This window comes from Galeopterus variegatus, unplaced genomic scaffold (assembly GCF_000696425.1).
Source record: "Galeopterus variegatus unplaced genomic scaffold, G_variegatus-3.0.2 Scaffold2233, whole genome shotgun sequence".
NCBI classification, from domain to species: Eukaryota; Metazoa; Chordata; class Mammalia; order Dermoptera; family Cynocephalidae; genus Galeopterus; species Galeopterus variegatus.
Genome location: NW_007728344.1, coordinates 80,479 through 96,872, shown reverse-complemented (window position 1 = coordinate 96,872; position 16,394 = coordinate 80,479). Strand labels below are relative to the sequence as shown.

General features: G+C 42.9%; 1 protein-coding gene across 2 annotated transcripts in view; it reads left to right on the top strand.

Annotated features, from left to right (window-relative positions):
- The window catches only part of KIAA1217 (KIAA1217 ortholog), a 152,122-nt gene that overhangs the window by 132,782 nt on the left and 2,946 nt on the right, over window positions 1-16,394 (top strand). The window contains exons 12-18 of one of the 2 annotated variants that reach the window (XM_008581007.1): window positions 1-225; window positions 2,947-3,130; window positions 6,231-6,394; window positions 7,074-7,238; window positions 10,203-10,322; window positions 14,070-14,147; window positions 14,260-15,831. The exon at window positions 1-225 is cut by the window's left edge and continues 7 nt beyond it. In XM_008581007.1, coding sequence (XP_008579229.1) covers window positions 1-225; window positions 2,947-3,130; window positions 6,231-6,394; window positions 7,074-7,238; window positions 10,203-10,322; window positions 14,070-14,147; window positions 14,260-15,831 — 2,508 coding nt within the window. The remainder of the gene's footprint in view (window positions 226-2,946; window positions 3,131-6,230; window positions 6,395-7,073; window positions 7,239-10,202; window positions 10,323-14,069; window positions 14,148-14,259; window positions 15,832-16,394) is intronic. The other variant, XM_008581008.1, reaches the window with a different exon arrangement.

Below are 16,394 nucleotides of genomic sequence, written 5' to 3'. Positions count from 1 at the left end.
CCGCCCGCGCCGCGCTCGCCTGCCCTGCCCAACCCCGCCCAGCACGCGCCTGCCGGCTCCGGGCCTCACGTGGCCGCCACCGTCACAAAGGAGGCGCTGTCCACGCTGCCGTTGGCGCAGCCTCCTGCGTCCCCACAGACGCCCCTGAACGGTTCCGCCATGCAGAGCTTGTTCATTGAGGAGATCCACAGTGTGAGTGCCAGGAACAGGGCAGTGTCCATTGAGGTAGGGTCCTGTTTCCATTTCTCATAACCCCTCAAGGGAGGCTAACACATGGTCCTTTCCTTCAGAGAGTTTACTGTCTGCTTGTGGAGATGATACGCATATTTATATCAAAGGTATATCTTTATTAAAGGCAGGTTTTTGAAACTGGAAATACGTTTCAGTGGCCAGGTTAAGATATCTCTCAGTATCTTAATATCTCAGGTCATGGGGTTTCAGAGAAGGATGGGACACCTGACCTATAGGAAGGTGAAGCTAGTAAATGTCTAACAACCCGCTCTGGGGTGGGGCAGGAGGGGAGCCCTGATGTGTGGCGTTTGCCTATTTCCCTGATGTAAGTACTCCCACTTTGACTGATTTCAAGCTATAGCATGATGTCACTGAACATGAAGTTGGGAAGAAAGGTGACGATCAGCTCTCCCCAGCCAGTGGGAACTGGCTCAATCATCCCAGTGTGGTGAGGGCGGGCCTGGGGAAAGTTTGCCACTAATCTTGAAAGATGCGTGGAATCTGGGTAAGCAGAGAAGGGTGGTGAGGTCAGTCCAGGACAGAGGAATGGTGGAGCAGAGTCTGAGACCATGAGTAAACCTGTTTAATTGGAACAAGAAAGAGGAGATAAGACTGGGGAAATAGGCAGTAAACTGATCAAGAGCTTGAAAATCAGTCCAAGGTGTTTGAGGACTGTTGTGAAGGTATCAGAGAAATGCTTCAGCTTTAGTGATATTTTTTAAATGGCATCATCTGGAAACAATCTACAAAACTGATTGAGGTGATGGGTCTAGAATGCAGGGAGCTGGATGAGAAGTTTTACAGTAGTCTAAGAATGAAAGGTGGAGGTGGTCAAAATGGAAAGAGATAGCTAGGTCTTAAGATCAAACGACATACAGAAAAAACATGCTGTTTTTAAATATTCTTTTTATCAAGAGCTGGTATCAATGCTCAGATAACACATTTTGCTTCCCTAGCTCTTTCTCTCCTCTTACTCCATAACTTTTCCTCCACTCTTTACTGTATCCGCAGCAACCTTGTCATAATATTCCCACCTCTCTTGAAAATCACCATAGCTCAGTTTTAAGATACCTTCTTAAAACTGCTACAGCCATGATCACGGCTACTGGGCCTCTGAACACTAGGTAGCCTCTCTCTGTTCCAAACTCACTGACTGTGCCCCTTATCTGAGTCAGCTATTTAAAAAGTGCATATCACAGGAGGATACGGAAATGTGACTGGCATAGTATGATTCTGTCACCAGTGCCTCGTAGGGTAGGGAAGGAAAATACGTTTCCTGTTGAGAATTAGTGGATCTGCCACTTCAGATATCTCAGTATTTAAAGAACATCAGTATGATGGCACTTTTATTTAGCAAATACCTATTAAGAACCTAGTGGGCATCATTGTCATTGTGATGTGGATATTTTAAGTTTTGAGAAGAGACTTAGGAGTCATCTGTGAAAATGCCTGGATCCACAAGTCGAGGCTGGGTCTTCCTGCCGGCTCTGCCACTGATGAATGGGGTGAGCTTTCTTCCTCAGCAGATGTTACTGAGTCCCTGTGCACCAGGCCCTTATAGGCTCTGGGGGAGGCAGTGAACAGAGAGACAAAGTCTACGCTCTCAAGAAACTTACCTTCTCGTAGGAAGAGACAGAGAACATGTGTACGCCCAGTGATAATAAACTAGGAAGAGAGAATAAAGGAGGGTAAGGATAGTGAAGGTGAGCTGGCCAGTTAGCTCAGTTGGTAAGAGCACAGCCTTATAACCCCAGGGTCACAGGTTCAGATCCCCATACCGGCCAGCCACCAAAAAGACATAAAGGATGGTGAAGGTGGAGGCTATTATTTATACAAAAGGAATCTTAGATTCTTCATCTCACTGGGCCCCAGTGTTCTCACATGTAAAATGTGTTTATTCGGTGATCTTTTCCAATTCTTACATTACGAAGTTTCACTAATCCCAGTGCTAATTTCTACTCTGCCCTTTTGGAATGACTAACGTGCCACCTCTAAAATCACAGGACAGTGTTCTTGTAAAAAGCGTACAGGTATTTAAAAGTACATTTTATGTAAGTGTCCCTATTGTGGAACTTGATGGAGCTTACAGGTCATCTGAGAATACCCCCCAGGTCAAGGGTTTGGATCCTCATACCAGCCGGTTCCCAAAGAATAAAAAAATAATTTTATAAGTAAGAATATGTGACCCTGAAGTCATATAGCAATTCTTTGATAGAAGTGGAACTAAGACACAGGATTTTCTGTTGTTAGTGAATGTTTGGGGTTTTGTTTCTGTTTGTTTGAACATCTCTACAATGAAAACTCAATTTAAAAAATAAAAACTTGGTAGTGGGAGAAATACATTTGAAATGTACAGGAGACACATTTATCTGTGTTCCTTTTTCTATAGTTTTGGTAGAAGATTGTGGCAAGTGCTCAGTAATAATTTAATGAATGAATTTGGGTTTCTGAGCTTGCTTCTCTGTGATGAATATCACTTGGCCGTAAATGGCAGCTATATAGCTGTAGACCATGTAGCGGACAGAAGAGTCGGTGGCCTGGACCTAGTAAGGTTTGTCTGATGTGCAAAACTGTCTCTCGTCACAGAAACCAGCGCATTATTTAACCAAGACTTTAACTAGGTCACACCCACTCTCCACCCCGACGAGAAATCTCTGAACTGTTAACTAGCTTTTTCCCTCTGGTTTTTAAACTGTCTCCACTTATTTCCTTCAGAAAGCAGAAAGGAAATGGGAAGAGAAAAGGCAAAATCTGGAACACTATAATGGGAAAGAGTTTGAGAAGCTTCTAGAAGAAGCACAAGCCAATATCATGAAGTCAATTCCAAACCTGGAGATGCCGCCAGCCTCAGGCCCACTGCCAAAGGGAGATGCGCCAGGGGACAAGCTAGAACTTTCAGGTAAGATCCAGTCCCCAACAGATACTTCCAGAGCTGTGTGGGCTGACTGACCTTGGGCAGATAGGTGCTCTCCACCTGGGCATGTGCCTGTCACCAGGACCAGTATCTCACTTCTTAAGAATCTTATAAAATGTAGGGCTGGATGGTTAGCTCACTTGGTTAGAGTATGGCAACACCAAGACCAAGGGTTCAGATCCCCACGCTGGCCAGCTACAAAAAAATAAAAGAAGAAGAGTGAATCTTCAGGTGTCCCTTAGATCCTAACTACTCCTTTTTAACTCTGACTATGGTAGGGAAGCCATGTTCTGTGTTAGGATACTAGGACAATGCCCCGTAAAGAAAAATTTAAATTCTTAGCTTCTGCTTTTCCTATGAATTGATGATATTTCACAACACCAGCTGGGAGAATATGAGGACTGCTTCTAAAACAAAAGCTTTTTGTATGCTGCAGAGAGAAAATGGTAGTTTTATGAGCTTCCAGGGGACATTAGATCATAAGGCAAAATTGCATTTTTTTAAATCAAAATTATTAGAAGATGTGTTTAACCAACTCATCTATGGAAGTTAAGCACCGGTGTGTCAATAAATAACACAAAATAACTTTTAAAAAACTCAACCTACTAAATCTCCCACCAGTTACAAGCCATGTGCCTTATTCTGATCTAAACATTATGTACAAAGACGTTATTTTACTTGCAGCCGAATGTCTCTGCAGTGTCGCATCTGATGATGTCTCTTCCAGCAACTAACATTAATTTGGAAAGGAATCACCATACTGACTTGCATGTCAAGGAACATTAAAGTGGATTCGAAATGTAACCACTGTAATACTCTCCTCCCAAGTTTTCATTTATTTCATTTCCTAAAGCACCACTCACTGAAACTCTCCCCTAGTCTGTGCTAAGAGGCTTTTTTCATCCTCTTTCCCACCTTCCAGCTGTGTGAGGCCCCTGGACAGCCAGGCGACAGCTGCCCAGAGAGGCAGTTAGGAGGGGCATCTGGGAGGGGCAGCTCTTCTCTCACCAAGGTGGCTTTTCTCTTAAAGTCCCCCTGGAGAATTTCTGATGGATAAAATGACCTACCTCATTACATTTCTATCTGGCCTGGTTCTGTTCTCCCCCATTATTAATTTTGTCATATAGACCTTTTATATATGTTTTATATAATTTTCATAATTGTTCCTTTTCATGATTGTATGATAAAAATATAACGTTATATTTTATTAACTTACTTCATTTAAGTTTTTTTTTTTTTCAGTTTAAAAAAAAATTTGCATACATTATTTTTTAAGTTACTCCCCAAAGTATTTTCACTCAATTAAAATATTCTTATTGGATTTTTTTCTTTCTTTCTTTTTAACACATGCTCTGATTTCTTCTCAGAAAGAGTCCACTCATGTACAGGCCACCAGAAATGTGAGGATATTGTTCATTATCTGTAAACGCTGGTTTCCATCATTTTAATGTATTTGTCATGGATGTTATTGTTTTTATGTATTTTTGTTTACTAATAAGGGAAAATTCTAAGCTTAGAGTTTTAAAAGTCATTTTTATTTCCTGTTCTGTGAATTGTCTGAGTACTTAGATAATGGAGAAGAGTGGAAAGCTATCACAAATCAATGGAAATTTGGGGGGATTACAGCCTCAGTCATTGTTAAACTATTCACCAGGACACTTCTTAAAAACAACAAGGAAGACTTTATTCAAGAGTATTGCAATGGGGGAGAGAGGTTGAACTCAACTCAACATCAAGGGCATATGGATTCTGGGGACTGGCCAGTTATCTCAGTTGGTTAGAGTGTGGTTTTATAACACCAAGATCAAGAGTTAAGACTGGCATCTGCCAAAAAAAAAAAAGGGTCTAGGGATTCTTGCTAAAGGCAGACATAGGACTTTGACATCAAGGATGGAGATGAGGAAGGTGATCAGACATAATGAATGGGGGGTTTTCTCACCAACCTGACTTAGCAGGAGTCTTTGCTAAAACTGGGCTCAGTGACCAGGATCGAGGCCAAGACAAAGAAAAGGGCTCACAGGAGCTTGAGTAAAATTTGGTCAAGAAAGGAGTCTGTCAGCCCACACCAGAGGAGAAAACTGGGCTCATTTGCTGGGCTGCTGTCACCTCATGAACTGCCACTGTCCTGTAACCCAACACCCTCATGCATGAGAATCACCTGCTTTCTCAGCCTGATGATTGACCCAAATCTTTACTACAACTTTAAGTAGAAACTCCTGAAGAGTCTCCTGTAAGCAATTCAGTCTCAGTTTCCCAGAAAAGAAAAACACACTCCTAGAAGGCCCGGCCACATCCCTGGAGAGAGTTGGGAAACACCTCCAGATCCTGAATTGCTGGTTTTTCTGCTTTTGTGAGGCCTCGGGTAAAGCCATTTAGTTGAGTTTTGGGTATGGAATGCCTTTTTCTAAGTGTAAGGAGAAGCCGTGCGACTATCTGCATCTCCTAACTTTGATGTTTGCACTAACTTATAATTCTCTCTTTTCTACTTGTTAGCAAGGAATCTTTTCCAAAAAGAAAAAAAACAATCTAGTTCCTCTCTGGCTTTGTTCTTTGTTCCATTTGCATCTCTTTCTCTCTGGCCCTCCCTTAGCCAGACTCGACTTTTAACATTCCCCTGCATAAATCCCTCTTGCTAAAGCTATTTTTTTTAGACTGGGGGGATGACGGCCATCCAGGCCACGCAGGGGGTTGTGGGGTTTGCCTTTAGGCTCTGATTTTTCATCTTTCCGAGTAATAGTCAGCTTTGTTGAGTAACAAGAAATTCATTTAATAGCTGATACTTTTCATAGTATTTACTGTAAGCCAAGTGCTGTATAAAAGCCATTTAATCCTCACGACACCCCAGTGACAGGATATTATTATAATATCCATTTAACAGATGAGAAAACTGAGACAATAACTTAATGCACAGTCTTTCTAGGATTTAAATCCAGCTGGTCTTCAGGGTCTTTAGCCTTAATCATTGCTCTGTGGAAAGGACAGAGAATTTTTAAGTCAGATTGCATTGAGTTCATAGCAATACACTTGACTTTCTGGATATTATTTTGAAAAGAGATTGTTTTTGCAATGGCACACTGTTTTCCAGAAGACTCTCCAAATCCAGAACAAGACTTGGACAAGCTGGGGCAAAAGTCACCCCCTCCCCCTCCCCCACCCCCTCGGCGAAGCTACCTGCCAGGATCGGGGCTCACCACCACGAGGTCAGGCGATGTGGTCTACACCAGCAGAAAGGAGACCACCACCACTAAGGTCTGTTGGGTTAAGCCCTGGTATACTGGTTTCTGGGTTTAGATGGGGTTCTCTGTGTTAGAATGCAAAAAGTAGCAAGGCAGTGAAGAGAAGGAGAGACTCGACTAAACTAGATCCCCAGGAAGCACCGCAGATGGGAAAATGTCGGCCAATGTTATTGGACTGGACTCAGCACCACAGTGTTATCCTTGCTTGACTTTTAGCTACAATGACATGAAATGCAAATCACAAGCTACTTCCCAAGCAGGGCATCACATGATTGAAAATGGGGGTAGGAGGGAGAAGCAAAAGGACTGTCGTAATTACACAGTTACACAGTCTGGGAGTCTGTGCAGAAAGATGTTAAATGAGCTTCAGCTTTCACTTAACTTGGTAAGTTTTGCCTTTTATGTTAAATGGAAAATACAGTTTCCAAGGAGACGTAGTATGGGAGGGCCTTGCGTGAAGGTACTGAATGTGAAGTTACAATTCTATTGCATTTCTTCTATCCATTCATCACAATGACAACCTGTGTAAACAAAAACCCAAACCAAATGCAAGGGGATAAAATAGCCTTTCAGCTAGATGTGAAGAGCTAGGAAGCCAGTGTACTAGGCAGTGAGGGACTGTGTGATCCCTCCCTTTTTTGCTGACACCTTGGAAGTATTAGGCCAATATCTGTTGTTTGGATCTCCCATAGGCAAGCAGTGAAGGTGCTGGATCAAGCCCACAGACTAGAGCCACAAAATGTCCCCCAGAAGAGTGTGCCTCAGCCTGGACCCCATCCTCACCGCCAGTCACTGCCTCCTCCAAGAATGAGGAGGAGGAGGAGGAAGAAGGAGACAAGATCATGGCAGAACTCCAGGTATGTGGATGAGTGACTGGAGGTGACTTTCTGCCTTCCTGTCTGGGACTTCTGGCCACGGCTCTCACAGAGCTGTTAGCTAGAGAGGGCTGGGAAAGGGCCGGTGGACCTGGGCCGTGTAAGTTGCATCTTCTGGCTGTGGCTCCAACCAAGATGGTGCTGAACTAGGCTCTCGGGACGCCTGTAAGATAATTGTGGGGAAAGACCATTTCACAGAACTCAGGAAGATTTACACAAAAAATAAATTGCACATTTTTCTATCTCTGGCTGGTGGAATCTACTTTCCTTTCTCTCAGTCTTAATAGTCTCTCTGCTTCATTTCAAAAACCACTAAGATGGGGATTAGAAATACTAATCATTGTCTTGTCTTGGTAAGGACCATTTGAGGCGTGCTTTAGGTGGGTTCCCTAAAACCCACCTGTTTTGGCTGTAACACTTAGAATGACTGATCTTGAGTCATGACCCAAGGCCAATGACTGGCCTCCTGTAGTTCATACCAGGTTCCTGCTCCATGTTAATGCCATCTTAAATATTCTGAAAAGCTGAATAACTTTGTTTCCCATTTGCCTTGGCCTATTTGAGAAATGATAGCTTATTAGTTTTAGATGTTTCATTTTTTAGCTAATGGACACAGTGCACTCACAGGATTAAGGATGGGGTGCAGGAGCTACACCCAAAACTGATCCCACGTTCAGATCATGGATATGAATCTGCCTAAAGCGTATGTTCTAAAAACTTGTCTAATCAGAGCCGTGTACACAGCTCCTAGGCTAAACTCTGTAGAGTATTTCATTTGATTCACGCTTATTATAGGATTTTTCTGCCCATCAGATAGTCAGACCACACCTTTTGGGGGCTCCAAAACATGTTGTCTTTCAACAATATACTGATGGTTTTGTGCAGGCCTGTAAATTTCCATCCATCATTTGGTGTAGAGAGAACTTTCAAAACACGTCATTTTCATGACACTTGTTCTCCTCTGGTTTCCATGGTAATAACTGCCAAAATTGAGCTGCTTGGATTTTATAGGGAAAACAGGGCTGCTGATTGATTTGTCACATGCATGACAATGGCCTCATTAAAACTCACAGAGTGGCCCAGGATATCATCTTGACCAATCAGACTGTTTGGTGTTTAGATTGGTTGGAGAATCTTATTTATAGGAACCATAGATTTATAAATTCAGTCACTTTCAGGCTTGTGAATAGTCCAGCACTAGCCCTTTAAGGGAAGTGCTATGTTTGTTGCAGCCTCTTCTAGTTCACCAGTTGAGGATATTTCCTGCCATTGACATCTAAATCTTTGATACCCTCTTTGACCGCTTTACAGCAGGTGGAGTATCTGGCTTCTTGCTGTATTATTTGCTGGTTAGATAACAGTGATGAATGGAGTGCTCCAACCCTAACTTAACCAAACCCTGTTAACCCTCCTGCTGGGATAAAGACCCAACCTGCTGAATCAGAAAGTTGGCCAGTGGCCGGGCCAGTTCCTTTGCACAAGAGCTCCTTCTAAGAGTCACTGTGGAACAGCTTTCCATGCTCCATGTCACCAGCCATCAGAAGAAAGCACAAGCTCCGAAATCCAGGGCCTAACAGCCCAAAGGAGATGGCGAGTGGCCTTAGTAGGTGGAGTTGTAAGCAGACAAGATGAACATGTCCAGAGTGAGCCAGGACTTTGTGCCTAACAAACAGCAAAGGGGCTGGGTGCAGAGGGGACAGACAGCGCCAGCAGAATCGTGGAAGGAGAGGCCTCTCGTCCTCTGCTACATTCACATTTTAGGATCAGTGCCGAAATGTTCACTTAGAAAGGTCGTGCATTATTCTTTCTGCCTGCAGAGTTATTTCCAAATGACAACATTTGACGTGAACAAATTCCTTGGCAATCGTTTAAGATGATTTGCTTAAATAAGTCATGTTTTTTGTTTGTTTTGGCAGCTGGCTGATATGGGGGTTCAAACCCTTTACCTTGGTGTTACAACACCATGCTGTAACCCACTGAGCTAACTGGCCAGCCCCCAATAAGCATTAGAATTACTTAGGGAGTTGCGGGGTAAAAAATCCTATAGCCCAGAGATTTTGATTTACTTATTCTCTGAGTGGGGCTGGAGAGCAGTACTTTTTTTAACTGGGTGGTAGGTAGCCTGGTTGAGAACCACTGATGTCCATAAACTTTGGTCCCTGAGTTATCCGTCTCTCCTGCTCTGATGATGGTATTGTCTGGACACTCTCCGGATGCCCACTTCCTTTTCAGCCATAGAGACACAGCCTGTGCTTTCTCTCTTTGCCTGAAACTGGCCGCCCTGGTTCAGTGTTCCCATGAGCCAGCCATTGGTTCTCATAATTACAGTCGACAGTTTTCAGAGACAGATGTCTAGGGTTCTGGCAGCTCATAGGCCTCTCAGAATCACCTGGGTGCTAAAGAGCATCACTTTATTCTGAAGGAGGTGCAGCATACCCTAGAACATGGTAGGACCTGTTATTATTTCAGAGAATGGGTTGCTAAGGATTACTTTTCTTTTAACGTTTAAAGGTTAAAATATCTTGTGTACTTTTTTCCTATCATTTTAATAAAAGCTGGTAAAAAAAAGAATGAAACAAAAAGAAAGAAAAGATAGCTTTTTGTTTTAATTCATTTAGTGAACAGTTTTAAAAGGTCAAAGCAAGAAGCTTACTTAAGTGCAAATCAGGTTTACCCCAGCTAGGAAGAAAGGGTGTTCCTGGGCTCTGTGCATCTTCTCTTGGCATAGCCCAAGAAAGTAAGGAAGCCTCTGCCCGGGGCTCAGCCCCCAAGCCAGCATCGCCGACATGAGGCCAAGAGGGGAGCAGGGTTTCGGGGTGCTTCCTCCCTGGCATGAGTCTGCATGCAGGACTGGGGCTGGTGTCCCCATGCCCCTGGACTCTGCCTATTTCCCTTTCTCCTCAGTACACTTGGATCCCTGTTAACCGCAGTATTTTAATTCCTTAGGCATTCCAGAAGTGTTCCTTTATGGATGTAAATTCAAACAGTCATGCTGAGCAGTCCCGGGCTGACAGTCACGTTAAAGACAGTAGGCTGGGCTCCACAGTCCTGGCCAAGGAGAAGAAGGTAACGTGGCAATTCCGCATTTGCCACACAGTCCCACAGTCTTTCCTTCCTTGCTCTGACACTAACACAGCTATCTTGTGCCTGACCTTCATACTCTCTGTCTTGTCCTTTTTTTTTTTTTAACTAATAGAGACACAGGTTTAGGTTGAGATCAGAGATATCTTGCCCGGGTTTCCAGAGTAAACACTGTGTTCCTGTGCACAGCACACAATAGTTTATGCAGAATTTAGACAATATCTCCCTAAAGAGTATTTTCTAGAACAACTCTAGAAAAAACTAAAAACAGCAACAAAGTATGTAGCAATTTTTTCCTAATTCTTAACGTGTTCTGGACAAAAAACATGTATGTTAAAAGTAGGTAAAAGCCTTAGATTCAGGGATGAAAATGCACCGCAGAAATTACCTGCCACTGTACACAGGTGTATTCTCATGGGAACAAAGAAGCATGTATTTGCACATGTCCAAGGATACCAAACAGAATTTTTGCTGTTACCAATTTTTAACGTGTGCCTTCCAAGATAGTAAGTTCAATATAGTTTTAGTGCTAAAATATACTTGTGGCTTCAAAAAAGATGTCCAGACTCCGAAACAAAGTCCACTGTCATTGCCAAAGTGATTTAGGGATAAGACATTAGCCTGAATGTTTGAACTGGAACTTTAAGTTGGATCTAGAGCTTTTATGATTTTTAGATATAGAGTCATCTTATCTGAATTAAGCCTCTTTATAAATTTCAGGATAATAAGCTTGTAATGACCAACTCAAGTCCTAACATTTTTCACCAGGAACTTTTATTTCATAATTCAAAGATTCTAGTTTCTCTTAGGTAAAATCAGACAAATCAGCTATAATATAGCCCAATAATTACTCCAAGTGGGTACCTTGGTCCATATATATGTAAGCTCAGGGAGGTAGATATAGTATCACAAAATCAGAGGGTTATTCTAACACAGCACTTCAAGAGACACGGTCCTGGGTTTACCACTTTCAGGACCGACCTGCCCCTCCCTGGCTCACAGCCATCACAGAGCCCTTGTGTGAACTACGTGCATCTTCCATGCCACTGACATATGAAACTGTTAATGGGGGTAAGGGGGTGTTTCTATGCTCCCCTCTCTCTAGTGAAGATTATTAGATTATAAATGATAAAGCATTCTCATGAAGAAAACCTCCTACTAATTTGAATTGAGCCCATGACAGCACATTGGAAATATATTCCTTTTTCAGTGTGTGGAATTTTCTTATGTGACCTTAGTAAAACCAACTCATGGAAGGCCCTGGCATGGCATGGCCTACTTGGGCCAGTGTGACTGTTTCTGTCTAAAACACTGGCAACTTCAGACTTCTCAAAGATCCCTCTGGAGACAATCATAGTCACCTTGTAGAATTTTTCTAATTGGCTAGAGAGTTGCATGAGATTTCTTGCCCTGCAATTAGAAATCCACATCCTGTTGATCTCATTTTATCTCAGTCAGGATTCACTGGGTAATAAGCAGGTCTTTATTGAGTGCCCAGCACCGGCTTTAATCACACGTGCTTATTCTGGATGATTATACTCAGTAGATTGACCTACTTCATACTAACCATGAATATCAGACCTGTCCCCAAATTCTTGCCATTATTAACCTCTTCCTGGGCTATTCATCTACCCTTCCATAAATCAAATGTTTTCTTAAAAATTTTTCTCGTATCATCATGAATTTCCAATCTAATACTTCACTTTTATACAATTTTCCTGTGACTGTGTCTCTAATTTTGGTTTATTATCCATATGCATATTGAGCATGCTTCTCCAGTTGTCTGAACTATCCAAATCTTGAAGCCTCCAAACAGATAATAAAGAGGCTTAATCAGCTTTCATGCAGAGTCTTGACTATCTAAGACTAAAATTATTTCGAGTTTACATGATGCTGTGATCAGGTTACCGTGGATCAAGTTCATGCACTTGCTTTGATACATTCATTCTTTTTTCTAGCCCGGTGATAAAAGTGATAGGTCATATCATATGAAACCTGAACTTGACATGTTTATCTTAGTGACTTTCCACTGGGGTATTCCTGCTACTAGATCAGTTTTAAAATACATATTTAAAATGCAGGGTGACACTAAATGTTTAACGATGGGTATAGCACAGGCCCTGACCAAGCAGAACAGAACAGTCCTCACCCCCAGTAACTGGAGCCAGCAGAACATCAGCCATGCGTGTGTCTTCTTTAGATCACATGCCAATTCCTTCTTTGATTCAGAGGGTAATTCTTAATGCAGGTCCTAGCATGATATGCTAACTCCATGTTTGGAGCTGAAATCTTAGGCCAAAACTTCATTTATTTTTCTTCTTAAAACCTTTTACTTGATATATTCATTGTTTTATAATCTAAGTTTTAAATCCCACACAAGAAATTCTGTGGTTCAACGGCAGCAGCTGAGTCATTGCACTTGTGTGGGGGCTTTCTGGTGGGACAAGCAGAAGTTAAACAGGAGGTGTCTGGAGACTAATGTACCTCGTACCTTGTGCACTATCTCCGTATAAATCATACCAACCTTGTTGTTTGTGTGTAATTCCTTGGATGTGTATGAACATTCTTTCCATTTTGTAACCAGCATAGTAAGATTGCTGTGGGTTGACTTTGGCTCAGCCTGGGTTATTGTGCTTTATGTTGCTGTTGCTTTAACCAAACAGCCTTCACTGGGATTGTGTTTCATTCTGCTGTCATCACCTCTTCCTCTTGGGCTTCTGCAGCAAGAAGAAAGTGCGGCGGCGGTACCTTGGAAGCAACAAGGCATCGCTAGTGTTAGTGTTATAGCAGGGCCTGAGGCTACTGATACACCCAATCTGGAAAAGGCCCTGCTCCCAGGTGAAGTGCTCTTCACACCTGGATCCTCACTGTTGGACTCTTCAATCCTAAAGCTAATTGAGACTCTTAGAAATCTATCTTTGCTCTGCATCAGGAAATATAGACAATAAAAGCTGAGTCATGAGGTCACAGTCACCGTGTTAGCCTTTGGGTTTAGACTGTGGCAACATTATCATTATGAATTTGGATTTGATCATCTTGGCTATTATTAGTTTGAAGGTTATTTAGACATTTTGACACTTGCAGTACAAACTGCAAGGACACTTTTGGTCTGTCATTTTACCAAGGAAAAATATTGGATTTTTTTATCCCAAAGCACCACACCCAACCAATGCAGAAGTCTTTATAAAACAATTTCCATAAAAGAAGCAGAGATAAGACTGAAATAACTAGCTGGAAGGGACATAAAAATCTTCTGGTCCACTTTCACAGTTTATAGGCAAGAAAACTAAGGCCCAAAAAGTGAAATGATTTGAAATAACACAGTTAAGTGGCAGATGTGGATTAGAATCAAAACCTCCCGCCTTCCCATCCCTTGTGCTTTCTTCAGCTCTTCCTGTTCTAGATTCTACTAAGCTCACAATCAGGTGTTGAAAGGAGGACATTTTGATACAGAATTGGCCATTTTATTCTCTTACCTGTTCCCCCACAAAATTTGAAATACTTGAAATATTTTGCTAATTGAGATTTTCATCTTGTGCAAACACAGGGCATTTTTGGAAGCTGGAGAACAAAGCAATCCAAGGTAACCAGAGCGATAGGCTTTGGATTGGTGTGTAGCAAATGTGTTTGGCCCGCATGTTTTGGAAATGTCGTTAAAGGAACAATTTAGTTATAGTCCACTTTGGGGGGTTGTGGTTTTGTGGAGTAACATGTCCTACACTATTCTACCAGAATTTGGAATTTTTCCATGAAGATGTATGGAAATCTGATGTTGAATATGAAAATGGCCTCCAAATGGAATCCCGAAAGGTGAGCTCACCAGATCTGTGTTCCAAATGATGCCATGCAGATTAATTACCTTCCTTTGCAGATCCATTTGTGATTCATGTGTGTGGTTTCCCTCCTCCGTTCTCCCTCTCAGGTTACCACAGGGGCTCTAAGGCCTAGTGACTCTCCAAAGTGGGAAAGAGGAATGGAGAATAGTATTCCTGATGCAACAAGAACATCAGAATATAAAACTGACATCCTAATGAAGGAAAATTCCTTATCCAATAAGAGTTTCCTCAGAGACAGTAACTGTTCCCAGAAGAATGAGCTTAAGGTCAATTTTGGTTTCTCTGGCATTAGTTCATCGGAAGATGAAATGAACAAAGGGCCTAAGTTCTCAGGACTGCAGTCCCCCACACCTGACACCGAGCATCAGAAATTGAATTATGGAAAGACAAAGGAGTTAGATCAACAGGGACATGAAAATACAGACAAGCATCATGTCCCTTCCCCAACTCGAGCAACAGAATTGAGTGTTCATGATGTCAAAACACAAGATCAAGAGGCTCCCACGACAGATTTTGGCCAAGTTGTTCTAAGACCCAAGGGGCCTAGGCATGGTAATGTGCACCCTAATGAGGATGGAGAATCAACTCCAAGTTCTCCCACTGAAGAAAACGCAGCCACTGACAACATTGCCTTCATGATTACCAAAACCGCCGTCCAGGTCCTCTCCAGTGGGGAAGTCCACGATATAGTGAACCAAAAGGGAAAAGATGTACAGACAGTTAATATCAATGCCAAAAAGAGCGAAAATGAAGAACCAGTCGTGTGCCTAGACAAGAAACCAGTTATCATCATTTTTGACGAACCCATGGACATCCGGTCTGCCTATAAGAGACTCTCGACCATCTTTGAGGAATGTGATGAGGAATTAGAGAGGATGATGACAGAGGAAAAGATAGAGGAGGAGGAAGAGGAGGAAAACGGAGACCCTGCAGTCCAGAGTAACACTTCCCAAATGTTCCATAAGAAGGTTGCCACGGGCAGTCTTAGAACAGGACAGCAGGCTGGAACGAAGTTACAGCCACACTCCCCGTCAGCAGAGACCAAAATCCCAGGACAGGGAATGAATCAAACTGAGCTGAGCAAGTCCAGCCAAGCAGATTCTCCAAATTCAGAAGACAAGTGTGACATGACCGATGACCAATCTGAAAGCCCTAAGAAAAAGTTTAAATTCAAATTCCCTAAAAAGCAGCTCGCTGCTCTCACACAAGCCATTCGCACAGGCACCAAAACGGGAAAGAAGACTTTGCAGGTGGTGGTCTACGAAGAGGAGGAAGAGGACGGCACTCTGAAGCAGCACAAAGAGGCCAAGCGATTTGAAATCACTAGGTCTCAACCTGAAGACACCCCTAAAAGTATGGCTAGGAGACAAGAGCAGCCCAGTCTAGGGAGCACATCGCAGATTTCAAGAACTGATGAAATTAGAAAAAATACCTACAGAACATTGGACAGCCTGGAGCAGACCATTAAACAGCTTGAAAATACGATCAGTGAAATGAGTCCCAAAGCCCTAGTTGACACCTCATGTTCCTCCAGCAGAGATTCTGTTGCAAGCGCACCCCACAATGCCCGAGAGGCCTCTCCCCGAACCTTGCTGGTTCTGGATGAAGCTCCCACTGCCCCAGAGCCCCCCACGTCAATACCTTCAGCTTCACGTAAGGTACCTTGGTCTGGTGGAAAATGAAAGACCCGGCTGCTTTCTTAAATCTGCCATAATCACCATTAGCGAAAGGTGTCTTGTGATTTAATCGCTTCCTTTCAGGTGGCTCGTTTTTTTTTTGTCTGTTCACCATGATACCCTTCTCTCATACTTTCTCCCTCACCTTCAAAACAACAACTAGGTGTCTAACAGCTAATCGATTCTGTTTTTACCCCTGTTGCTGGTTGGTGTTGGGTAAATAAATGCAAGGATGCTGAGTCAGCCATGTGCTGTTGAAATGATTGCTCTGATACTCACATTAAAATGTTTGATCAGTAGTGAGCAGTTGGTTCTGTTTGATTCTTCCAATTAACCCCCGTTGGTGTCTCCTAGATCTGTGCTGCATGTAGGGCTGTGGCTTCTCACCTTGAGCTTCTCTGCACACAGTGGGGCCATCTCGGTGATTATCCATTCATGTGCTTCTCCTTCTCTCCCCCCTCCCCCACCCCCATCCCACTCTGCAACCCTAGGTATACTCTTTCCCACTGCCAGTCCAACACACCACTGTGGTCTGTCTTTCCTTC